General features: G+C 44.9%; 1 protein-coding gene across 3 annotated transcripts in view; it reads right to left on the bottom strand.

The window, feature by feature from the left end:
• Positions 1-23,845, bottom strand: part of LOC130535036 (CD166 antigen homolog A-like) — a 28,634-nt gene extending 4,789 nt beyond the window's left edge. Inside the window, exons 1-11 of one of the 3 annotated variants that reach the window (XM_057049829.1) lie at positions 23,552-23,845; positions 4,940-5,046; positions 4,490-4,706; positions 4,346-4,410; positions 3,842-3,929; positions 3,561-3,725; positions 2,510-2,634; positions 2,277-2,409; positions 1,979-2,091; positions 1,767-1,893; positions 817-938 (exon numbers count right to left, since the gene is read on the bottom strand). In XM_057049829.1, coding sequence (XP_056905809.1) covers positions 817-938; positions 1,767-1,893; positions 1,979-2,091; positions 2,277-2,409; positions 2,510-2,634; positions 3,561-3,725; positions 3,842-3,929; positions 4,346-4,410; positions 4,490-4,706; positions 4,940-5,046; positions 23,552-23,612 — 1,323 coding nt within the window. In that variant the 5' untranslated portion in view covers positions 23,613-23,845. Of the gene's footprint in view, positions 1-816; positions 939-1,766; positions 1,894-1,978; positions 2,092-2,276; positions 2,410-2,509; positions 2,635-3,560; positions 3,726-3,841; positions 3,930-4,345; positions 4,411-4,489; positions 4,707-4,939; positions 5,047-10,653; positions 10,677-23,551 lie in introns of those variants that run through there. The other 2 variants (XM_057049828.1, XM_057049830.1) reach the window with 2 other exon arrangements.
• Between the last annotated feature and the right edge of the window lie 2,131 nt (positions 23,846-25,976).

Below are 25,976 nucleotides of genomic sequence, written 5' to 3'. Positions count from 1 at the left end.
TCCTGAATCAAAGGGAATCTAACTTTTAAAGTGCTTTTGTAAACAATTCTGAGCCAGAGGGCAGCTCAGGGGGGACACCCAGGAGGTCGGCTCCTGGGAAATGCAACCGTGGAAAACCGGACGAAGGAGCTGCAGGAGTGACGCCGAGCTCTCGCTGGCCAGACAGAGAAGCTAAAAGATAGCCGCCGCCACAGTCTGATACCATCTGGGGAGGATACCCGTCACCGTACCCCCAGACTGTGGAGCAGCTTGCTACCTCGGGCTGTAAAAGTCCTGAATTCATCCTCTGCATTCATCCCACCTTTTTCTTTTTTTTTCAAAGTGCTTATTTCTATGTTGTGATTACTTATTCATGAACTTTTGAGATATTAGTTAGTAGCTCGGGGAGCCGAAAACTATATTTTTCCTGATGTGATATTGTGTTGTGTATAATGACCGCAAAAGTCTTGAGTCTAAATGACTAATTGATGTTAAATGCTCTCAAGTCATCCCTTTAACGTGAGGGATGAACCTCTCGTATGACTGATTAGCTTGCGGCTTTACTTTTTCCACAAGTTTAAAAAGTGAAGCTGCTCCCAGTGTGACACTGACAAGATAAATAAATGATCAAACTACCAAAAACAGAATCTATTTTGCATGCATCCCTCACATAGTTTAGTTAATGAACTGTTTTCGTATCCTTTCATGTGACTGTGTGAAGGGCTTTCCTGACTACATGTTTTCACAGATGTGACGTGTCTGACTAAGAAAGATGATCGTGTCCAAACATGAGAATCGTGACCTTTCTGTTCAATCACAGAGAGTTTGTGTGCGTACCGAGGTGCCGTTGATGCTCCAGGACACGGATGGTTTCGGAGAGCCCTCGGCTTCGCAAACCAAGACTTTATGCTGACCGTCGTCGCCGCGCTGCTTGGACAGCTGTCGGATAACCGGAGCACCTGCAACAGGATGCAAAATTTCAGAGACACCTGAATTGGAAATGCTTGTGGTTTATTCTCTGATGTCGGACATCTCACTATAAAGTGCGCCCCCTAGTGTTCAGACCAGGGCGACGCATCAAAAAGCGCAGGCAGCAGTTTCCCCACCCACAGATGGTATATTGTCATTTGCTGAGAGGGCACAATTGCATAGTTTGCATGATAAAAAGACATCCACAATAGGAAAATTACAGCTTCAGCACCTTCAGATTGAACACAAGACATCGATGTCTTTTTTTTACTGCCAATCTTCAGTTACAGCTGGGAATTGAACAGATGTTGGAACAAGCTACAGCAACGATCAGCAGGCCGATCTTGTGCCTTTGTTGATTATCTGTTTGTGCAGCCATTGAAAATCCTGGGCCTGATTACTACCCCTGAATGCACCCCCACCTATTAGCACTGGTGCCATATCGTGTGAACAAGGGCGAGACGAGGTTGACTATGTGTAAAACAGCGCACGTTTTTTTCCCCACAATGACACTGAACATGTCATTTACTGCTGCTATCCTGAATTCTGCTTCTTCTCAGCTTTTAATACCCTCATCCTCATTCACATTACGTCCTGCATCTGTCGTGTTGTGTTTCAGCAATAATGCCAAACATGGAGCACACTAAAGTGTTGCATTGATTAAAAGGGTTTTTAAAAAAATTAAATCTGCTTTTTAAAAATTAAATCTGACACACTAAGTTACATGTTGCCCACTATTTTCAATATCAATAAAGTATTGGAATTGATTTTATTGCTTAATTCCCCCCCAAAAACCTGAATTTGTGTGGAAATCTCACCTTCGACAACCAGCTCAAACGAAGCTTTTTGGTTAAGAAGCCCCATGGTCACGTCACACTCGTAGCGTCCAGCGTCAGAGTAAGTCACCTTTGTAAATTTGGGCTCCTTGTTCAGTTTAAAGTTATCCTGTCCAAACAAAAGCACGTCAGTTGTGTGAGTAGCTACGCCAATCCTCCCTCCTGTACACGTCTCTTGCATAAAGAGGTTTTACCTTTGTCCACGAGACCTTTGTTGCTTCGGATGAATCGATGTGCAGGCCGAGATCCAAAGTTTCGCCGGCATTCTTGACGACTGTTCCAGAGGGGCTTAAAATGACGTCCAGGTCTGCAAGCGAGGGCAAAAGGATGTTTCAGACAACTGACAGGCCTCAACAGTTTGCTTGTTAGCATACAGAGAATCTGGCAGCCAAAGCTACACTTAGACTATACAGATGACACAACACTTCGAACAAGGTAATGCGGAAAACACACAAATAACGTCAGTGTCGACAATCATTTCAGCGCTCTTACATTTCACCACCACCTCCTCGGATGCCTCCATTGTCGGGTTGTCAACGAGAGAGCATTTGTATTCTCCGCTAGTGTCACGCGTGACATTGGTGATGGTGTAGGTATTTGCATTTTCCACTTTCACCACTTCACCCTGTGGAGACATTGTAAAAAAAAGATCAGTTTAGGCTGCCTTGTGCATGCAAAGACACGGAAATTCGGAAGGTTTCTTGGCATTTCTGAGAAGCCAGTACCTTGAGATGAAAGTTGAAGCTGGTGGGGGCTGGATTACCATCGGCCACACATTTCAGGGTCAGGTTGTCTCCTTCTACAAGGGGGTCCACAGCGGTGACCTGTAGCACAACATTCTCAGTGGAGTCTGCAGAGGAAACAAAGAAACATCAGAAAAACTCCGAGCTCTAACAATTAACAGTCCTAAAGTTCAGTCTAGGACTTGGCAGTTATATTCTCAGACAGGGAGTCAAACAGTGCCTTTAATCACACCTAAAATTTCCTCTGAGAAAGGTTTCCAGCGCTTTTCAACATTTTTTGGTATAAATGTCAGGAGAATGACACATTTGTGTCACCACCAAAGGTACGGGAAGTGTTGGGAATAACAAGAACTGCTAATATAGTCTGAAAAGTAAGACAGGTAGCGGTCTCCAGAGTCTTTACTTGCCTGAATCCGAGGAGTTGTTTGTTAAATGCTTGAAAAATATACATGTAGCACTTGGTTAATCATGTTAAGGTAGGTCTTGGTTTTTAAATTCACAATTTGCCACGTAAAACCTCATTTGTTCCAGTATCACATTAGCGTTTGGATTATATCAAGTACCACATTTTCGCTTCTGTTCAAAAATATATTTTTTTTAAGCTTCCAACAAGGCCAAAAACGCTGGTACATTATTATTCCTCATTTCACACAGTAAGAATGATTTTTTTTTTTTTTACAATAAACCAAAATGCACAAAAGCTTCACATTTCAACATGCCTAAATTACATGTATAACAATCACCTTGATGAATAAGCTTTTAATTGCCTTCCATTATTTGGCTAGATAGCTGTTTCCATTAATTTATGCTAAGCTAAGATAAACTATAAATGCTCCATGAGTTTCTTACTCATTGAACTAAAATTGCAGTGGTATCAATCTTATAATAGCACTGACCCCCAGAGTGGAATGAGGTTTTTTGAATGCCCAAAACTATCCTTTTGCAGGCCCATATTCATTTTATGCGTCACTGTGTGGACTGACATAAGCTAAGCCAAATCAGTAAAGGTGGTTAACGTGATGTGGTGACTCACAGGTGATGGTGAAGGTCACTGGTTGGGACACCAGATCGTCCTCCACGGTCCTGCATGTGAACTCTGCGTTTGTGTCTTCTTTCTTGGCAGAATACTCGAGAACCGAGGAAGTTGTTGACAGTCCGGTGATGGGGTCGACCAGCACAGAGGCGTGGATGGAAGTCCCTACGGAGGAAATGAACGCAATACAAAACAAACCAAAAAAAAAAAAAACATGCTGAAAACCACAGACAAGAAAAATCACAGGGCAATTCTGACCAACTCAACCAAAATAGACATACCATCCCCATCAGCCACCAGAGGCGTGTTGTTCTTTAGCCACGTGATATTTGCAGCTGGATTTGCTTCTGCTGCAACACATGTCGCAAGCTGCGGGACGAAAACAAAGGCTCACTCACGTTTCACATCTTTGGACTAAATCTTTACTTTAAACTCTTTAAACATCCAAACATCTGAATATGGTTGACTTTTCTTCCTCTCCAGCAGTTGAAGACTAAGCAGTTTCACTATGCAACCACAAAATGGCTAAAGCATCTGTAAACCCCTTTAGATCCTTTGGGTGTTTTAATTGCATTGGTAGCGCACATATGTGTGTGTGTGTGTGTGTGTGTGTGTGTGTGTGTGTGTGTGCACCTTCTAACTTATTCATGAGAATGACTTGAAAGCGCTCATTGCAGTAGTAACATGGTCTCTACTCTGCCTCGGGACCCAAGGGTTTTCCCTTGATGTTAGAGATGCTTAAAATTGTGCAGGTAGTAGCAGCGTTTAGCATTAAAAACACCCACCTTGGTGGGCTTGCCAATCTCTAGTTCCTCTGCCTTGTCAGAAATCTTCAGTTCTGTGGGCGTCTCTGCAGAAGATGACAAAGAAGGTAACGAGGGCTGTGTTCCAATCGACAATTCTTTTGCCACATGGCAGCTTGTACTCACTATAAACCACTATGTTGACGGGGTACTCTACGATATTCGCTCCAGCCACCACCATGCAGGTGAACGTCCTCTGATCGGTCAGCCTGGCATCGGACAGCAGCAGACTGAAGTTCGCCGCCATGCTCACGCGGCCTTTGTATTCATCGTTGGCGATGATCGAGGTGTTCTGGTCCCTCTGCTTGACTAGCAGGTCTCCTGAAAGCCCGTCGCCTTTGTCCTTGGAAACAGAACAGAGTGGATTTATTTAACGCCTGCCACACATGATGCTGGCCTCCAGTACAAATCAAAGCATGCAAAGTGTTGCTGAACATCCTCAGTGTCGCATGGAAGCACGGATGCATGCTCTAATGTGCAGCCCGTGCACTCAGACGGGGCGTGGTTCTGAGATAAGTGGGTGTCAGACGGATTTCAAAGGGGTTTTAGTAACTGTTGACCTTTCCTGCGACTTACATATTTCCATTTGGTGATCAGGATGTCTTCCGCTTTAATGGCTCCAGTGTTGCAGGGAATGACCAGAGTTCCGCCATAAAGGCCGTTGATGGTCTCCAAACTGCTGGCTGCAGAGACAAAGGCACATTTCTCAACTTGGTGGTCGGAGAATGCAGCTTTGCGTCATTTTCCTACCATGCCTCAATGTCTTTCTCTTCTGTTTGTTAATGCCAGCACTTCTAATAGAGTTCTGCTAATTCTGCTGCTCCCAAATAATAAAAAAGGAAAAAAAGGCCTAAATTTCATTGCAAAACATTGCCATGGAGACAAAGTGCCTGAGTGTGTGTGTGTGTGCGTGCTTGGAGGGGGAGGGCAGAACACAAGTATCTCAATGGACCAAGATGAACGGTTAGTGCCAGAGGGCCTTAGGGGAAGTGGAGTCTGACAGACAATGATGTGTTCCTCTACTTCTTTTCTGTATTCAGATTCACATTTGAGACCTGACACCCGGGTCAAGGTATATGCATGAGCGGGTGTGTGGAAATGTGACAGCTGCAACAACTCGAAAACAGCTCACCGGTTCAAGGAAGTGAAGGAACAAGAGGAGCGGCGGGCTCGTTTCAGTGTAGTAAATACGGCTCCTGTGCACATTTTGGTTCTAGTTACCGCAGAAGTACCTCTATTCTCATTTCCTCCTCATGATTTATCAGACATTTAAGGCTTTTCTTCTGCCTAGATGTTTTTTCGGGAGGGTTCATTTAAGTGGAAGCAGACACTTTCACTATGGTTACCCTTGTTTACATTAGAACAGAGTGACCGCAGGGATCCTTGGGGCATATTTGCACAGGGATGAGCGGGAAAGTTCCGAGGTGCACAAATCTAAACCCCCCACCCCCCACACACTCTATTGTTCAACGTGTTTTTACCGCATGAAAACCATTGAAGGAGCTGATAAGATGAGCAAAAGATGCTCAAAATGATCAAATATTTGGCTCAACAAGTTCAAACTGTGACTCTCTTCAATCTGCTGTGGAAAAATATTGGCCCTGGAATGTGATCCAGACTGGACCAACGAGTTCAGCCTGCAATTGAAGCAGGGCCTGCAAAGCGGTGACAAACAGCAGAGCCTTTAATAACAGCAGGATGCGTCCCGCACGTTCCCTTCTGTTGAATTTTCTGCACTGGTTGCTTCCTGGCATGGTTTTGTCGCCCTGTGGCCACTGGGTCAAACCTTAAAGGGATAATTCAACATTTAAGAGATAGCACAATCAACTTCCTTTTTTTTTGCAGCTGTCGACCCCAGAAACGTGGATTTGAAACACATGCGGCATTAAAAAGGTATCGGACTGTATCGGCAATGATGATGGAGGCTTTTAAGGCTCTATCTGTGAGGCGAAAACAGCTTATGGGAGTAATCCACCCAATGACATCTTCCGTAAATGAGCAGCAGGGACACGGCAGGCTGTCGCCAGCACAGGAACAATCCTCACATTTAAATAAGGTTGGGCGACACTTAACGGTGACAGCATCGGAGAAAAAACAACAACACGTTTCATCTGCTGACAGCAAAACTAGGAATTCTTCACCAAACACAGACAGGCTTTGTGATCTACAGCCTTATTAGAATGACTCCCTCCTTTATTAGCCACGATTTGCCACACCTCACTCTTCCAGGCGGCATGACAAAAACATTGAAAGTTAAGTCCAATCACAAGACCAAGTATTTGCTCTTGTATGTTTTTACAATCTCTCGTAGCCCCTGAGCTTCAGCAGATAAAGTGCTAACATGGCAGCATCTATACTCCTCAAGAACAAGTTGTTCTCCTAAACCAGTGAGAAAATAATTCCAGCATGTCTCGGGTATTTTCAGGTTAGCCTGCAAATGCCGCAGCGTCAGAAAGGTTATCGCACTCGCTGTATAATAGTCTCCTTACATTTCAAAATTCGACGAGTTTGGTTTTTGAATATTCAAATAGAGAGGCGCTCAGGCTCCCTGAGAACTTTAAAAGAGTTTGCATTAAGGCAGAGGCTTTATCAGGGGGGCTTATGCCGTGCTACAATGAGCGCTAATCACACGGGTTGTGTTACAGAAGACAAAGCTCCTGCTGCTTACCGAGATAAGGTAATCCTCTGCGACAAAAGTAGGTGAACTCTGCATTGACAAACACGCCACGCATAAAGAGGGATCGGGATTCTTCTGACGGGTGGGCATCCGCATCCCCGCTGTGCTATTGAAAATCTTTGATGACCTTTGACCTCCCGGGCCTTGTAAATTCGGCTGGAGTCGTTGAGCAACGCGGCGATGAAACAATGACGGGCCAGCTTCCGCAGCAGATCCCCCGTGCCGGGATGTATCGTTGGGATTCTAGATAGCGTTATATCATTACGTGAGGCAAGGAACGTCTCTTCCTGCTTTTAAAGGCTCTACGACGCTAAAATGATGTGATTTCCCCAGACGAACGGTTCTATCTCTGATAGCTATCGAATCCATACTGCCGCCATTCACCAGAAACCTGATTACGTTTCTGGTGTTATGCAGGCATTGCAGGCAGGCCTGAGCTCAGACCATGTGACCAAACGCACCAACTAATGCGGTTTGGCCAAAAAATACATCCTATTTATTTCTTTCTGACATCGTATCATACAGCCGTCGCTCCTGGAGCCGCGAGGCTGGACAGTTTTCTCAGGTGATGGTAAATCGAGCAGACGACAGGTGAGCGACAGTCGGGATTCGGCACCGCGGGAAACGCTTTCATGTACCTGATTAAGGCGCTTCTGTCCCGGCGCCGAGACAGGCGACGACGGCTCGGATATGAGCTCGCTCGGGAAATCAGCCGCCTCCCCCAGACAACTCCCTTCATCTGTGTTTTTCCCTTTATTTTACCTCGCGCTCTCTAATTTACGTACTGGCGGGGCGTTGGCGTGGGTGCACGTCGATGCGAGGAAGCGGAGGCCCAAACTTATTAAGTGCTGGAAATGAGGATTGTGCAGTGAACGGTGATCCCGTGGCACACGTCCACAGAGTCAGGATGGCAAATAGCCTCTGCTGCAGGAGCGGTTCGGCGGTGATGGGAGCAGGCGGGGGAACTTTGACTGGATCAATAATACTTGAGGAAAGGCGAGATTATTACAGTCAACCGTGCTCGCCAAAGAAGGAGGGGAATCAAAGGAAGCCTAACCTAGCGTGACGCTCAGCCTCTCGGTAATGTCTTTGCTCCCATAATTTAACAAATGCTGTGTATTTATTTGGCACGCTGCACAGTATAAAGTGCGGGAAAATTGAACGCGGTGGGTCATCTTATCTCTCAATGCCTGCCGCCAAGAGAAACGGTGTTATCATGCGGAAAGGCGCGAGGAAGTCTCAGAAAGCTGCTAATCTTTCTATGTGCCGCCGTATTGGCAGTTCCGTCACTGCTGCTCCGTGCTGAATGCCTTTTGAATTGCGTTACATGCTGACGAAGGTCTGGGGCAGCTACCTCAGAGAGGGATTCAAATGAAACACACAGATACGTCCTAACGATCTGCATCTGTCTCTCAAGTGAAAGGGACATAATCGTTGCGCTGATGGATGTGCGGGAGGGAACTCGTAACTTCTCTTTATGTCTGAGACATCAGTCCGCATGTCGACATCGGGTGCTCTGTAATTTTTACTTCCTGCAGCCATGGGTAATTGCCTGTCTGTCTGCTTGTATTATTTTTTTTTTTACCAGACTGTCAAGAGCTTGTCTGCAAACATTGTCCATTGCAGAATGACTCTGCCTTTTTTTGAAATGTACAAAGAGAAAATTGTGTTTAATTTGTCTATATGCTGGAGTGGTCACTTTTTGTCACATTTTAGCCTCGCATTATTATAATTGCTGTCATTATTCTATCTCATTTCATTAAATGCACATACATTGATTGTATCCTTTTATGGCCCCGTGCCATGCTACCATCTCAGTGGCAGCTGGTTGCTCTCAAGGGTCAAGTCAACCGATATCAATTTGTTGGAACGCTTTAGGCTTGAAGGAAGCAACCCTAAGTGATACTGTCCATACGAGTACATTTCAATCCATTTTCTCAGCTCTGTTTTATCACCCACCATCTGTTCTGTGGTCCAACAACAACCAAGCTGTTGCTCTGCACCTTTCTGACCTCCAGAAAGGTCATGTAGAGTGAAATTATCCATTTTTGGACAGACTGACTTCAGGACAAAGGCTTCATTTTCTGACGATGTTGGCTGTTCCTACAAATCAGGCGAGGCTAATCTCTTTTTTTCACCCCAGCGGAGCCTTATCTACGAGTTCCATGTGAAAAACTGTTCAAGTTCTCACGCGTTTTCTAATTTTAGAACCTTAAAAAACGTGTGTGAAATTTTCTGACACTGATATGGGACTAAGCTGTTGCACTGCGCAACAAGAGAGTAGTCTCGAGAAGAGACTCATTTATCTTGTGAAATGATGCGATATTGTGTGTCCCCAAACTTCCAATGATTCCCCTCACTTCAAATATCTATGGCATAAACACTTTTGGCTACCTTACATAATTTGGGTGGTCATTTGTTGTCATTATTTGTGATCATTAGATTTGTCCAACTGATTAAACATCTAGTTAGAGTGTGAATATGCAACTTACCTTAAGATGCTGCACTGATTAGCAAAATTACCGGTTCCTCAAGTATTATGACTGACAAAAGTTTATAAAAAACTTCACAACTCCCATATGTCACTGTTTTTTTTCTTTTTTAGTGGAATCTCATTTGATAGAGACAGTGTTTTTGAATGTGTCTGATTTATTCATTTGTAACTCACTACAAACAGACGATTATTATTAGCTAATTAGCTCTATGGTTAGCATGAATCACATGCCTCTTGAGTGTCCTCTAGTGGGAGGTAAGTTACCGGTACTCCTTATGGAAAATTCAATTGTGGGTACACAAAGCCCCTGATGGATGTTTAGGTTTTAATATCTATGAATTTAATATTCATCACTAAAAAGGGGGAAGCAGGATGACCGATTTGACCCTTAGCTTAGCTGCTACAGCTACTGCACAGTAGTGATCCAAGTGACGGCAGCAGTACAATTGTTGAAAAATGACGCATTGTTGCTCTGGAACTAACTATTAAATAATTGCTGACAGTCATTGTCCTGTAAAGCTTAAATTTAATCCCTTTATTTTCAGGAAAAAATAAAAGAGAACATCCCCACACGCTGTAGGCTAATTTCAGCTCGGTAATTGAATGTTCTGGGCTTCGGCTGACAGCTCCCAAAAAGCCAGAGAGCATCGAGCAAACAGAAAAACACCTCTTGCGTTTTCAGCGTTGAACACATCCACATCTGTTACCTCGGGGCGAAGTGAGCCTGTGTTTCTGCGAAGGAAGGGGATGGACAGCAAATGGGGGGTAACATAAAATATACAATAGAGTACCGTTAGCCTGAGTCTATTAGGCATAATGGCTCTCCTTCTTCACCCTCAGCTGCAGGAAGACATTTTAGGGCCACTGCGCAGCCAAATCAACAATACCGACTACGCTTGGTAAATAAAATAGCCAATCACGTGACAGTGGGCTTTTCAGAAAATGAGACAAAGAGACAGGACGCATGCAAGAGGTTTTACAAAACCATCAGTGCCCTTCATATGTTGGCGAAATGAGTAAACTAACCTGCTTTACACTCCCCTCTGGGAGGATAAAAATCGGTTTCTGCTGTGAAAACACATATTTCTTTTTAGCCTGACATATAGATGGCTGACTCACCCTCGGGCAAAGAAAACAATGTTCATTTGCTGCATCATGTGTGGTCAACAGACACCTCCAGATGACAGCAGGAAGGAACAGAGCTAATGCACTGCCTGCAGTCCCACCTGTCAGGCTCCTATTGTTGCCCCAGACTGGAAGTGCCGGTTCAATTTTCTCTGGTTTCAGTCTTGTCCCAAAGAAAGCTAAGAACCTGCCCGGACCTGCTGCTGAGGGATCGGGTTGCCTCTTCCGCCTTTCGTCAAGACGAAAGGACAATGAAAGAGAGGAAGGTTTAAGGGGGAGGAAAAGATTTATTTTGCCTTTAACTATTGCAAGCCAATAATGCGATGAATGGGTTGACTGCTGAAGAAATAGTCATGTTTCCAAAACAACCCTGATCCCCCAGAGGCCACCCCAAACTTGTTTTAAAACCCTCTTAGCCCAGCTGAAGAAGGATTCTGAGACAGCATTAGATCAACTTTGGGTGCTTCTTGAGTCTGATGAGAAGTGGTTATATCATCTTGTTCCCATAATTCCCAGAATAACTGTTAAAACAGCCCACGGGGACCAGCAAAAGTACTTTCTCTCAGCTGTGGATGTTCATCTAGAGATGGGAATAATGGCGTGTCTGCCATCCCCCCCAATCTTGCCGCGTGGCTCAAAAATAGACCCATTTTTATGTACGCTGACAGAGGAACTTCATTTTTCCTCTCATTGTCTGTGCTGGATTTAAGTAATGAGAAAAGTGTTTGTTTCTCAGAGACTGGCATCAAAAACCGATGCCCCCTCTTGATGTTTTAGTTGGTAAAGTTTCCATTAAATTTCAATAAAGCCGTTGTAATAACTCAGCCTCGCGTCACGCTGTCTGCTTGATGCATTGTGTGAGGTAAAAAGAAAAACACTGGGCCAAACGGCACAATAGAATGGAGGACATCGGGAACAACGCCAGACTCGATAAATGCTTCGGCACCAGATGTGTGAAGCTATTTACAAAATACAAGAGCAGCCTGAATTTCTGCACGTCGATTAAGTAACAGGACTCTGGCAAACTACAAGCACATGGAACAAGAATTGGCCTTCGATTAGCTGGTGTGTTTAAGACAGAATCCTGAGAATTATTTCTGTGAAAGGGGTCAAGCCAGGGGTCGGTTCTTGTCAATGTGTGCTTGATTCCTGGCAGGACCACGCGGCCATCTTCTTTTTCTCGCAGAGCAAGTGGAAAAAGATAAAAGCATATTACAAGGAGGGCGATTATCAGTTTAAATGACTCACCATAAGGTTTGAAATCGATCCTGCGGTACGGTCATTAGTCTTTGAGATGCGCTCCACTATGGACTCAACCGCACGGATGTGCGTAAAACCTCGCCGCCATAGCCGTCATAAATTGTGTCGGCGGATGAGCCGCGGGGGCCACAGGAGCCCGAGTGATCGGGTGGTAAGTGCACTTAGGAATCCCGTCCATTATTATCCTGAATTATGTATTTGAGGGGCGCGGGTCACAAGACCGGAGGGGCAGAAGAAGGCTGCTGTGCTGATCACAGGAGAGCGAAATATCCGCCAAGGACTTACATTAATGACATGCCATTAAAGGCAACATTAGACCATTAACAAAGAAGAACCCCACGACTTCCTTCCATTAACCCCTCATAATATAAGTCGACCCAACACTGCAGCACCGACTCGGTTCTGCTAACTCCCCAACAGCCACCCCCACCCCCACATCTCGGCTTTATCAGTGAACAAGGTGGATATCCCGTCATCCCTGTCGGCACCCGTGACTGCAGGGAGCTCGGGGGAGTCGGCCAGGTCACGGTGACTTGCTCCGTCTGTCAGGAGATAACGCATCACCACAAGATCGCTTTGTTTAAAGTAATTTCCTCCGAGCGAGTCATGGGGCGAGTGGGAAATATTAGATCATTTCATAGCGAGTTGAATTCCCTCGCGGAAGAGATAAAATGCATTTCAATTAGGGGGTGGGCAGTGTTTGCACCACGGCAGCTGCTGGAATTAACTTCATCGTCTTTAGCGGGAAACAAGCCAATCAAACACATAAAAGCCACCAACAATTTACAAATCCTTTCTGTACGGTCCTGTTAGAAGTACTCTCTTAGTCCTCGCTTGAAATGACTTTTTTTTAAACTAAATGTTGGTTTCGTGAGGTGGGGAGCATTGGTTGTGGGCCCTTTTCCCTCTCAATTCACTTAATTCCAAAGTGCCATTAGAAGCCACTTGTTCTTTCTTAATAACATCCTGATAATTAAACGCGGGAACTTTTTCATACGCTGAAGAAACTTGCTTCTACTTGAGGGTTTGTGATGTTATTGAATTTGTTTCGCACGCCCCGCCGGACAGCTCACACACCCAGGCGGCGCCGCGGCTCCTAATCGCCGAAGCTTTGAACTTTGATCGCGCTACTATAGAAACACTTTTCATTTTCAGCAGTATTTCAGCTGAACTGATATAGCCTACATTCCAGCATGTTTTTGTTTCTTCGGAGATGCTTGGCCTGACGTACACGGTGGGGCGCGATAAACAAGCCTCCCGCGGTGCTAGATCGGGCTCGTGGGGTTTGTCTGGATTTTCAAGCGAACTAGCAACATTTCAGCCGCATCCATCCGTGTTTAGAGCCACAATGAGAGGTATCCAATCACACGGTCTCCTGGGGTTTTATCTTCAATACGTTTGTACGTTCTCTCTGCCAGTCAACGTTGTTTCTTTTGGCTCTTTTCTGTAATTACAGAAAAGACCCTTCCCCACTGGCAACAACGGGGAGGCATAAGAACCAGGGTCTGAAAAGTGCAGTTCCACCAACAACATCATAAATGTTTACGGGCTAATAAAAAGAAATCTTTAAGAAGTTCAGCACAGATGGCGCTGCGGCTTCTAATGGAGCCTCTGCAGTCTCGCTGGATTACTGCGGCGTTTGGTTGTCATTGACCACCCAAACACAAATATACATGCACACACACTTTTCGGGGAGATCAGTTAGTAGTCAGCTTTGAAATATTCCTGACATATTCAAAACAACCTTCTAGACATCAAAGAGTTGGGTCCGCACTCTTCAAGAGGCACCTCAGCAGGCAGGAAGCATCAGATATTTTTTCCTCTCTGCATACAGACACAAACACTCCAGTCTTCTTTGCCTGAAGCGGCAAAGTCAGACTTGTTTCATGAACTCCCCTCTGCTCCTTGCTTGGACCCGTGATCAATTCCGAGTGACCTTAAAGGTCTCGGGTGTTAATTAGCTCAGCGACGCGAGCATCTCCTTGACTGAGTGGTGGATAAGGGAAAAAGCTGCCTGTCTTTGATGTTAATTAATTGTTATGACACTTATTTATGTTATGAATGTCTGAAGCTTCAAGATTTCCTGATTCTGTGCCTTATTTAAGTCAAAACTGCTGAATGCTGATGAGCAATGTTAGCTCACAATTGAGTGTATCTTTGTAGAAGAGATGCATTCAAAATGAAACATGATTGAGGACCTCTAATAACCAAGAGATTAGAATAATGTCTTTTTTTTCTAATTACAGATTACGTTAAATGAACAGATACAGCTACAAGTAACCAATTTTTTAAATTTACCAAAATGCAAGAAATCAGCAGCCTGACTGATACATACAACAAAATTTGCTCAAATAACATTCGCAACATTACTAAAACTTGTCTGAAAAACCCTTTCCTTATCACAAAAGAACTGGGAATATGTTTTGGATTTTGTCAGCAAAAAAACCTTGAACACAGCATGCTGATGGTTTTCAACTACATACTGTAATTATGTTTTCCTTTTACCATTCAAGCATGTATAATGTATCACTAAATAGAAAAACCGAGGAAATTGCAAAAAGTGGCCCGTTTAAGGCCAGAATCTTCTAAAAGCTGTGCTCTGTCACATCTACTGTTTCATTTTGAGATGGTGGTAAAGGGATTGTAAACTAGAGAATAGGTTATAGCAGCGTCTTCCCGAGACTATTACATTATATAAGATTTCTTTAATTTTAAAATATTAGCCCAGCTGGCAGGCGCAGATTTCACTGTTTACCCATGTATAATCAGCTTTGTGTTCGGGTTCCTCCCCATCTGCCTGCTCTGCATGTGTTCCTGACACAGTGGCCCCGCCCTTTTTGTGCTCCCTGCACCTCTCATGATGGAATATTCCTGGCATCTCGCAGCCCCTCGCTCCTGGGGGAGCAGATGTGTTTACTATTATCTGTATGACAATAACACCGCCGCAGGTTGCACGAGGACACCAATCCAGCGGGTACCTGAACGCATCGCAATAGGAAAGGGAGACAAGACGAATCAATCACACACTATCCTGATTCCACTTTCCAATCCTAAGATGCTTTTCCGATCTCTGTGCCGCTCATATTTTCCCCAACGCTACAACGCTGATTAATGGAAAAACTTGTGCATTAGCTATTTCTGTCTCAATTTATTGCACGCCACCCACCTAGTTGCATCAATAATGCATGCCCTGTTGTGCTGTAAACAACAGAAAATATTAACAGGTAGATATCTTCATTTGTTCCCTGCAGATGGCTGTTGTAGCCGCGGCTCACGGTAATTGCTGTGACAGGCCCAACACGTTCGCATTATTGGGCCAAGAGTCATTGGTGCCGCTGCGCACTCGTAATGACAGTCCTGACCTACTGACCGTTCTATGTGAAACAACGCAGGCAGTGCTCCTCGTTACAATAAGTCACCCAGTCTGGTTGGTATTAAAAGGGCACGGCAGCTTCAAATTGTCCTGTTTCAGCCTCTGTATCTGGGAGGGGGGACGGTCCTAAAGCCTCTGCTGGCTAAACAGAAGCAGAGAGCGGGTGGGAGGAATACATGGAATGCAGATAATACATACAAAGGATTATGTACCCGCTTACACGTCGAATCTCTGTGGTTTAACATATAATACCCGTGGACCAACGTCTGCTTTGATGGAATACTGTGAAAGGTCGGAGATTAATAGGCTCTGGCACGTCACCGGGCCTTCCTCCATGCTCAGAACCTTGAGATTGATGTACCAGGATAAATCTGAAAGGTTGCGCCGGCGTGAATTCCGATGGCCCCACGCAGACTGATGAATTCATTCAATTCTTTAAAGGGGGAAAACTTTCAATTTAAGTCCTCATACAATTTTTCACACCGATGCATAATAGAATAAACTGCTGCAACAAACTCAGTCTTGGTCTTTTGTTGTTTTTAGTTCCTATAAAATGAGATCACCACTCTCAGTTTGTGTAATTCAGCATATGTCACCATTATCGTTGGGACACGGGTCATTTAAGGCATAACAATTTCATTAGCTGTGGCTATTACATTTTCTTCTTCTGTTGTGGCATTAGCAGAAGCCATACATCAAACTAAGTGCTTTAAACCATCCATGCTGGCATTGCACATCTCTAACCGCTCCCATTTTGCCTGTTCTGGGGTGTGTGGTACACCCAGACTGGGAGCAGGAGAAGCCCCGCAGATCTTCAAGACAAAGAACAGCAGACAAACAAGCAACTTCACACAAAACATGTCGATAGGAAGCCGGTCTGCCGCAACCCCGTCTTCTTTTACCTACAGAAATAACTGCAATGTGGCCTGAAGAAGGCAGCAGTTAAAATCTCCATGGAGATGTTCTGCGCAGGCGATCCCGCTTCAAGCGAAACTAAGTCAACACAGCTCGGAAACTCTTTGGAACAATGAGCTGCTGCTGCTGTCAGGTCAGACAAAAAGTGGGGGGGCCTTGAGGCGAAGGCAGTCCCGAAAGACTAGAAAAGGCTCGACTCCAGTAGCTCGTGGTAATTAATTTAATCTTTGCTATTATTTAAAAAGAAAACATCACCCTGAAACACCTCCGTGTCTGTGTCTAGACTGGGCAGGGCTTCCAGTGGGCACTGGACACTCTCAAGCTGATTCTGCATGAGGCCCAGTAAGTAATCGCAAACATACCTTTGTTCTGTCTTAGATAGAAAAAAATACGAGGTTATCAACAGACGGATGCTGTTCTTGTAATATCTGCACTCTAGGGGGGTAAAAAGACTTTAAAATGCAGTATTTTGATGCCTCCTGGTGTAAACATGGACAATGCGGAATCTTTTTTGCATTATTAAAAAAAAAGTAGTATCGGCAGAAATTAACTTTGTCGCAACTTTGCTGGGGTAGGACCTGCAGCCCTGCACACGGGACATGTGTGGAGATTAACTAACCGTCTGTTTATCAATTAGCAAAGAGAAATCTAACTAAAAATATTGCAAATTGAGATCATCGTGGACAGGACGTCACTGAAGAGATGCCACCCTGAGCAAAAATGGAACAGAAGTCGGCCAATTATAAGAAACCCGCTGGGAGAAACTCTGAGTAAATATTCTGGGACTGGCACATTGACACCTTGTCTCCCTTTGGTGTATCCATTCCACCTGGCTGTGTGAAGATGAGCCTGCTGTGGCAAGCCCTCCACAATAAGACAGGTAATCCTGAGATTTCCTTGGAAATGAGCAGAAAATCCGTTTTAGCCTCAGCACCTCTAACTGCACTGACAAAAAAAAAAGAGAAAGAAAAATGACATCCATTTTTCAGTGCCATACTCTTGGCTGTATAACCTTGCACATTCAAATGTACTCAAAATCATTACATCAGGAAATTATGTGTCATCTCCTCCGTATCTCAAACTTGTATGAAGTGGAAAATTAATAGATGCATAATGGATTGTGGCGTCTTCGGGGGTACAGTATTAAACACAGAAAAGTTCATTTAACTGCGTCCTTACCTCGCCTTGATTGAAAGGCACGGAAAGACAATTTAATCTGACAAGGACCTTGTCTAGAATGCCTGCTTGGAAATTCAGACCTGCTTTTTTTTGTCCTTTTGCAACCACACTACAGTTGACACAGGAGAAAGCTCAGCATCTGGAGGTTTTATGCTAAGACGATAGGTCTTAGCATATGAAAATCAGTGGCTTAAACTGCATGCAGGGCGCAATGGAACCCCACCCCCCACCACCACCGTCTCCGTGGCTACTTGACCCCTTAAAATGTCCCATTAGGAAATTAAGTTTTTCATCCAATTACCATCTATGCAGCTCCTGATCTTCCGTGTAAGGTCCCGTCATGGAGCAGCTGCACACCTGACATAAAAAAACAAAGTCTCCAGCAGCATCCAGCAGCTGAGTCATAAATCAGCCGGGGCATCATTGGAAGGGTAATTACCACACAAAGCTGACTTCCACTGCTTGCAGAGTAAAAAAAAAAAGAAAAAAAAGAAGTAAAGTTCTTAAAAATCTTGCTGGGTGTTGCAACTGTGGTCATGGACTGGAGTGCAATAATGTCTTTTGGGACAGGTAGCAGGACATACAGTCAAACATACAGTCGATTTCAACTCTTCATACAGAACTTTTACAGTAACAACCTTAAATAAAAACAGATTCTCTTGGTATCCTAAAGGGGTGGGTAAATTAAATTACTTACAGCTGTTTAGCTAGCAGTTTTTATCAATAGGCACCTTCTCAGACTTTAACGTTCCCCTATCAATCAAAGAAAATATAAAAATGTAAACAAAATGTGGCCGAGAGGCATCCACCGTGAAGATCACATTTTTCCCCTCAGCATTTTGGGAAACTTTATAAATGTTCTGGGGGAAATCCCAACAGTGCTGATACACTGATGACCCAGAGAGACAAACCAACCATTTAATCTTCCTGATTTGTTGAGAGGTGCTAAAAAAAAACAAACCACCATCTTTTAGTTCCAATCAAGTGATACTTGGGTTATCTCCTGTAATAGGGCGTCTCCCTGAATGAGGACTCCTGTCTCCTGCAAGTTCAACCGAAGCGGCGTGTAATCAAAGATAGCTCCAGGCAGTGCAGTCTGCTGCTGCAGTCTCTGAGGAAACGGTGGTGAGCACTAGCGCAAAACACAAAGAAGTGGCTTTTTATATGGCAAAGAATGTGAGTGCTGAGGTCAACCAGAGACACAAGGCCGTTGTGCTGAGGCCCGCAGCAAAGACCTTGCGAATGAAAGACAGAAATATATATGAAATATATAAGTTTTACTCTGGATTCATTAGCAAATCATTCCCTCAAGAATTAGCCTCAATTTACAGCTCCAAAAAAATCCTTTCGCCTTTTGCAAAAGGGACCCGTCAACTCAAGTGACTTCCTCCAACAAAGTCATTATGCAGATCTCGAGATGATCCCTGTTCATTCCTCCTCGACTTCAATAAAACAGGATAAATAAAGACTTCACGAGAGGGCGCTCATTAATATTACAGATCTGCCGCTGACCTCCTAACAATGCCCCCGGAAGAGTTGCTGCTTTGTCTTTTCTTAAACTCTAACACGCATTTTAATAAGAAAAAAAGTTCATTAAACCTTATTCACTCAAACAAAGGCGATGTAAGTGCTCGCCCCACTGGCTTTCATACTCATGTAGCCCCTTTTACGGTGTTCTTAATATTCTCAGAGGACAAATGATTACCATCACAGTTAATGGATGCCTCTCAGAGAATTCATTAAACCAGAGCGATGACTCTAATGGAGGATCTGAACAAAGATCCAGAGCCTGTTAACCATGGGTGTGGCAACCGGCTTTTCATATGGAAGAGATTCCACCCCCACCCCACTGCCAAGTCAGGTTGTGCACGGGAAGTGCTGGGACAGCCAGCAACTACTCCTGTGCCCTCTCAGAGGGGTGTGTGCTGCTCCATATTAATGACAAAGACAAGAGCGGGAGCAAGAAGTCACTATCATACGCTCATTTGTTTAAAAAGAGCCAGCCTCACAATACAGTCAGCAGGAGTCCGCAGGAATCCAGTGAAAGCAAAACTGGGATTGGGGGTAGGGGGGTGGGCAAGTCAATAACAAAAGGGAGAAACTACCCTTGCTTTTTGTCTTCCAAAACAAGGGCTGCCCATTTTCAGAATGCTGTTGGTCTTCCCCAAAACCACGGATACCTTCACGCATCTCAATGGGTTTACTCCTGCATAGAGCAGGAAGCACCACCACATTGCACAGTCATCTCTCCCCTGTTGCTAAGCCTTTCTCTGCTGCTCAAACAATAGACAGGGTCCCTCCCCTTGGTTAACAAATAAACCATATATGTTTTTTTTGTTTCACAGTAGGGGGATAGAAGACCTATGCACAAATACTAAGAAGCACGGAACATGCTGAAAGGCAATAGCAACCATGCAGGTGATGCATTCAGCATGGATCTAGAAAGACAACTTTAGGCAAGATTATTAAAAATCTAACTTTTGCCTAAAACAGGTCAAGCTAATCGCCCGAGTGCAATCAAGATTTACACGCTGCTGTTTAATGATAATCCTGTATGTTAAACTGTCACAGGGAAACAAAGGCCCTCCTTCCCATTGAGTCATTGTCTGCCGGAGATTAGTTTTGCCACACGCGCACTTTCATTTCCCTAATGTAAAGCCAGCCGCACCCCTCCTCAGTGAGAGTGCGTGGTTTTCTTTGACATGCGGGAAATATCTCCGTCATTACGATTTTCAACAGAAATTTTCCCTGGTAATGAGATTTTGAAAGCGAGCTAAAGATCTGAAAGCCACGACAAAGCGAAGTGTAAAAAAGCTGAAATAGAATGAAAAAAAAGGGTGTGAGGGTTTTGAATGGCCCACTGGAGCTCACAGTGAGTGATCGGAACAGCTTTTCTGTGCATACACCTCCACCTGTTTACTGTCCCGGTGGGTTGGAGACAAGGGGGTGTGCTCGGGTGACAGGTGCAGGAAAGCTGAACCACAAAAAACCTCAACAGTATCTTGACTCGTTTCCAATCAGAAGTTTTGTGCTATTCCCCCATTCTCACTCCATCATCTGTGGTCTACTGTGCAGGAGCAGTTCTAAAGTAACCATATGGTCCTGGTGCATATGTTATAAGCATCATTTCTCCGGGGACAAGCTGGTGCTTCTGCCTAATTGCTTGTAAACTGTAGAGCTCAAGGATGAGACGGGATGGCATTCATCCCCGTGCAGATGCCCTCAAAGACCTGAAAAAAATATTCAGAGTCCATTTTTAGGGCGCACCTCAGTTTGTTATCCAAAGCTTCATCCCAATGTTCACGTTGCCTTGCAGTTTTAGCTACGAAAGTAACTAACTAAGTGTGCATCTAGGCCACGAACCATTGGTGCTGCTGCTCCTGCTAGGGGTGCTGGTAGAAATCCCGCACCCCCTGATGGGTGGTGACCCTGGGATCCCCCACACACACACTAATTCTGCTTTAATTTATAGTACTCTCCCTTTCAGGCCCTTCACATCCACTTCTTCTCGAGTCCCTCAGTTATTCTCCACACAGTAATGCCGCCTGCTTCGTTTTGTTGCTCAAAAGCGAGGGCCTCAAACACAAGTGCACTAAAAGTCTTCATCTGGATTCCACTCAGACACGGGGCTGAAAATCCTTCAGAGGCCTCTGAAGCACATTATGAGCGGCGACAATGTGTTAGGCATCAGCGAGATAATGAGTTGTGTAGACATCCCATTTTTTGGTCCATAAAGCAATTCTATTGTAATAAGTGAGAGGAACTCTGGATTAATAGGTCCGGTTCTTGCGTTAGATTAACGTTTGGAAACTTCAGATTCTGCAGATGCCCATATTTTGCTCTGGTGTGTTTACTTATTCATGCTGATTTCACGGGATGATTATCCTGCAGAGGCAGCAGCCAGAGCTAACATTTCAGCTTCAACCTAAAAGAAACTGTTTTAAAAAAGAAGGATTACAGTAGAACATTCAGCTACAGGTGCCGCATTTTTATTCAAATACATGATTCGGCCAAGTTGCCCTACTCCTCCATGACCGCATCTGAATATTTCATGAAGGAATACAATACTGTCCAAGTCACAAAGAAATCTCCTTTTAAAGCACCAAAAACTGCGAGCAGTCTTCAAACGCCGTGTGGAAAAGCACAATGATGCAGGTGTTTTGTTTGGGTTTTTTGTTTGTGTGTGTGTGTGTGTGTGTGTGTGAAATGGAACACGGAGCAGCACAAGTGCTCTTCTCCTCACGCGCCCCCCCCTCGCTGCAATCACGTGGGAAGCTGGGACAACAAAAAAACCCTCATTTTTAGATGAAAGAAAGGAGAGCGAGTCTATCTCAGGTGAAATTGGGTGACATGTCGGGAGAGATTAGTCCATTAGCAAAATGGAGAGGCCCACTCGTTTTACAAGTAATGCCAGCTGTGACACAGAGTGCTGGCGTCTGCTCAGGAGGGGGGCCAAGGGTGGTGGCGGCGGCGGGGGAAGGGTGGGGACACCGAAGTGAACAATAAAAAAAGGAGGTGCATCTTCCAGAACTGTTTCCTTAGAAGCATTTCATTGCTCTGTTTTTCTTTATCGCTGCTGCCATATTAGCCTGGGTCTGGCAGAATACCCAGGAGGCGTTTTCACCCGTTTTAATGTAATAAGCATGCGACTGTTTTTTATTACATGTCTCGATGTGGCCCTTATTGCAAGTATCAGACTCAGTCAACCATCTCTGCCCGATTCGGAGCTGAGATCAGACCAGGGGAGTGAAATGTTAGTGTTTTGCAGACCCTCGAGAACTAACCCCCGGCCCCCTCCAAGAACAAGGAGAAGATCTTGACCATCTGTTAAGTAAGCAAACACACGATTGGAGTGTCAGCTGTGGCAGCACGTCTGCCTGTGGACGGCCATAAAGTCTGAACTCATTATTAACTCAGAGGCCTCTCGCACAGACTCGAGCACACAGCAGCGTAGCAGCACAGCAGTGTTATAATGGAGAAGAGAAGGATCTTCGTTTCCTCTCAAATAAACCACCTGAGCATGACTGAAAGGTGCTGCGTGGTGTTAATTCACAGCAACGGGCGCCACTGTGGTGTGACAGGGTGGCTAGTAGTTCAAACACTCCACCCCTTTTCCTTTTCCAAAGGGTGCACTCTGAGATGCAGCTATTCTTAACAGCCCCGCTGAGCGATGTGCACACATGGTGCTGCTACCTGTTGGCCAGACTGAGCAGACAACAATGAAAACGGAGCCACGCCACAATGTCATATAATTAAAAAGTGCTTCTTCTTTTTTTTTCATTTAAAAAAGCCTAGCATTCTGAAACTGTCCCTGGGGACGGTGCAATCAATTATTACAACCCAATTTTTAACCACTGTTTGATGCAAAGAAGGTGCATTTACATCAACGAAAATAAACGGGAAAAAACCTTAATTACTTCGACTTTCCACTTCACAAATGAGTCTAAATATATGTAATTACTTAGGGGCGGCAGACAGCTTCTAAGTACTTCACAGTAAATCAGACAGTATTCATCAGCCAGCCCACACAAGATAGAATACACACACACACACACACACACACACACACACACACACACACACAAAATGTGGCATCATGATGACATCATGGCACGAGCACATGAGGACTGGGTAGTGATGACTACCCCCATCTGCCTCACCCATCGGGATGGCACAATGGCTCACATTCATGCCAATTTAGCAGTTGATACACGTGAAAGTAGAGCAAGACCGAGGTATGTGATAATAACCTGTTAGTGAGATAAGAGTTCAAACACTAAAAAAGTTAAGCGAACTGTTTGTTCTTACTCATCACGACTCAGGAATATTTCACTAAATGGGAAAGAAACATTCCTTTAAACGCTACTAAAAATATCGGTTTATTTTTAAAAATCCAGATTTTGATTGGTAGATTACTTTAATATATAGTTCTGGCATCTCCAGCACATCCACGCGGAGCGGAACATAAGAGGCAGAAGTGCGCATTTACGCTCACTGGACTGGGGCCACCAGAGTCCGCTTCTCTGGCATCGGGATCGATCAGTGGAGCTGAAGTTTTAGGGGCACCTGTCTGGACTTTCCCCCAGTCATACCTGCGGCTCGGGCGCCCAGACGCACGCCGTCCGAGGCGCGCCGCGCCGCGCCGCGAGTGGGACAAAAGCTTACCTCGGTGAAGGAGCGCAGCGACGAGGAGTGCGCACACGCAGCTGGCGGACAACAAGTGCATCCTTGCGAGTCTCTCCGGTCGAGCGTCGGCGCAGTTGGTTTTAGGGGCTTTTTTGAGCCGCTTGGTTAAGTTGATGCTGTCTTAAATGGATATTAGGACGCCAAACCCGTCCCGGTGTGGTTCCGTCTGCGGTGCTGGGAAAGCAGTTGTTTTCAGCTTTGGATCTTTACCCAACGTGGCGTGCGCTCACATCAGCTCTGGTGGAACAGGTAATTGTGAGGGGCACGCAGACGAGGGCGAGGGCGGGGGAGGCTGCCCACAGCTCCGCCCCTGAATTACCCTCCCTTCCCTCTCTACTCTTGTTCCTCCTCCTCTTCCTCCTCCTCTCACCCCCCACCTTCCATCCCCCCATCCTCCTCTCTTCTTCCTCCCACACAAAAGTGCACCCCCAACACCACCTCCTTTCTTAAAACCTTCTCTGCTCACCCCTCCCTTCACTTTACCCTCTCCCCCTTCAGTTTCATCTTCCACCCCCTTCTTTTCAGCAGGCACCCTCACTCTGCACACACCCAGCTGCCCCTCACGCTTGCTTTTACACAGCATATCACCAGGCACCGCCTACGGGACTCCCATCAGACGTGTCTGTACTTGATCGATTAGTGATTTAAACTTGTCGCAAGCCCAAGGTGAGGGTTCAGAGGCCATTCAGTAGATGATTTAAAACAAAATCAGCAGAACTTTACCTTTCTTCTCTGCTTTATAGATCAAAAATGCAGCAAACAAAGGTTTTAAATACAACAGCGAAAGGAAGCTGGCACGAAAGAGTGACATTTCATGGTGAAATATGCATGAAGGAAAGGCGAGGAGTCAAAGTGATTTTGAGATCACGATGAGATGACATGCGGGTTTTTTTTTGTTTCATTTTAATCGATTGATTCGGCTGAGGAAACTGACGTTTTATAGGCTTATTACTTTGAACCATCTAAAACTGCAGAGTGACATGTATCAGCAGTCGGATCACATAACTGAGTAATATAAGGTCACTTATTCCTAGCTTTAATTATTGATCTGTTGCATGTGTCAGCTGCGTGTGGGCTGACTTTATATTTCCTTTGTGTTTTGTCCCACTGTTTGTCACATCTGCACTTGTGCAGATCTAGCGCCTCTAGTCCAGTTGTGCATCTATGTACAGTGAAAACAAAGGCTCTTTATCTTCCCCTCAATACGCATATATACACAAAATACAGAAGATTCATTTTAATGGCGCCCACACACTGAGTCCCACAAAAGAATGCCACCTAAATAATTAATTCAAAATTAAATATTAAAACTCTTGCTCACATTTCCTCCTTTTCAATTAATCCACAGAGCACATCCATGTTTTAATTAATATCCATATAATGACTACGTAAATAATTGGAATTACAGGGAGCTCCTTTGCACTGCCAGAGCGTTTCCTTGTCTGTTTGATCCTGGGCAGTGTCAGTAAGTATCTAAATTTATGCGTGCTCGTGATGTTCGTGACCCGGAAGGGCGCTGTTTCCTCTGCAACGTAGAAAAACTGTGACAGCTCCACTGAGTCCATCGTCGATTTCATCAAAAGACATCAGGATGCTTAAAGTATCATTAAATTCTCACTGGCTGCAAAACATGACGTTCACACAGTCATGCAGTGCCATGATCACACTTGCCTAAACCCCAAACTGAGCACGTACAGCGTGTCTCCAGGCCGACAGAACCATTTGGGGTGAACGTGCCAGCATTCCTTGTGCTGGGTGTGAAATTCATGATGGTGTGTGCAAATGGAGCCAGAGCACGGGCTGTGGAAACCTAATGCAATTTGATTAGAAGTTAACTGCAAAGTAATATTTTTTCCTGCCTCAGTGCATCGGGGGGGTGGGGGGGGGGGGGGGGAGTAGATATTTTTTTTATCCGTGTGGGTGAAAATAAATGAGACTGAGTGATGACCGAGCCTGCAGCGTTACCAAACAATGACATCGGTGCCATAATTGGGATTTCAAATGAAACTGGTCAAGGACTGTGATGGAAAAATTCCCAGTAATGAAGAACAACTCTGAATTCATATTTTTGTGTGAAAACCCCAGCTGAATGGACAGATACACCTTCACAGAGTCACCTTTCCCTTCACCCACAGCTGCAGCTCAGGTTCGTTTTGGATGAGGAACACCGTGCAGAAAGTGCGCACGGACTCGTGAAATACCATCGCGTCACACTTGAAGTGCCGAGAAAGACGAAGCGAATCTATATTTATAAGCGCATAACACTGTTTCAGCCCTCTCTGCAAACCGTTTTCTCTTAACTTGTAATTTATTCTCTGCCAATCAAACCAAGGAATTTTTGGCCAGTCACGAAGAGCTTACTAGCTGGGGGTCAGCTGGTCCCCTTATCTGAGCTCTATTTCAT

Source organism: Takifugu flavidus, chromosome 12 (assembly GCF_003711565.1).
Source record: "Takifugu flavidus isolate HTHZ2018 chromosome 12, ASM371156v2, whole genome shotgun sequence".
Lineage (NCBI taxonomy): Eukaryota > Metazoa > Chordata > Actinopteri > Tetraodontiformes > Tetraodontidae > Takifugu > Takifugu flavidus.
The sequence above is the reverse complement of the archived record's forward strand: the minus strand, read 5'-3'. Positions and strand labels throughout refer to the sequence as shown.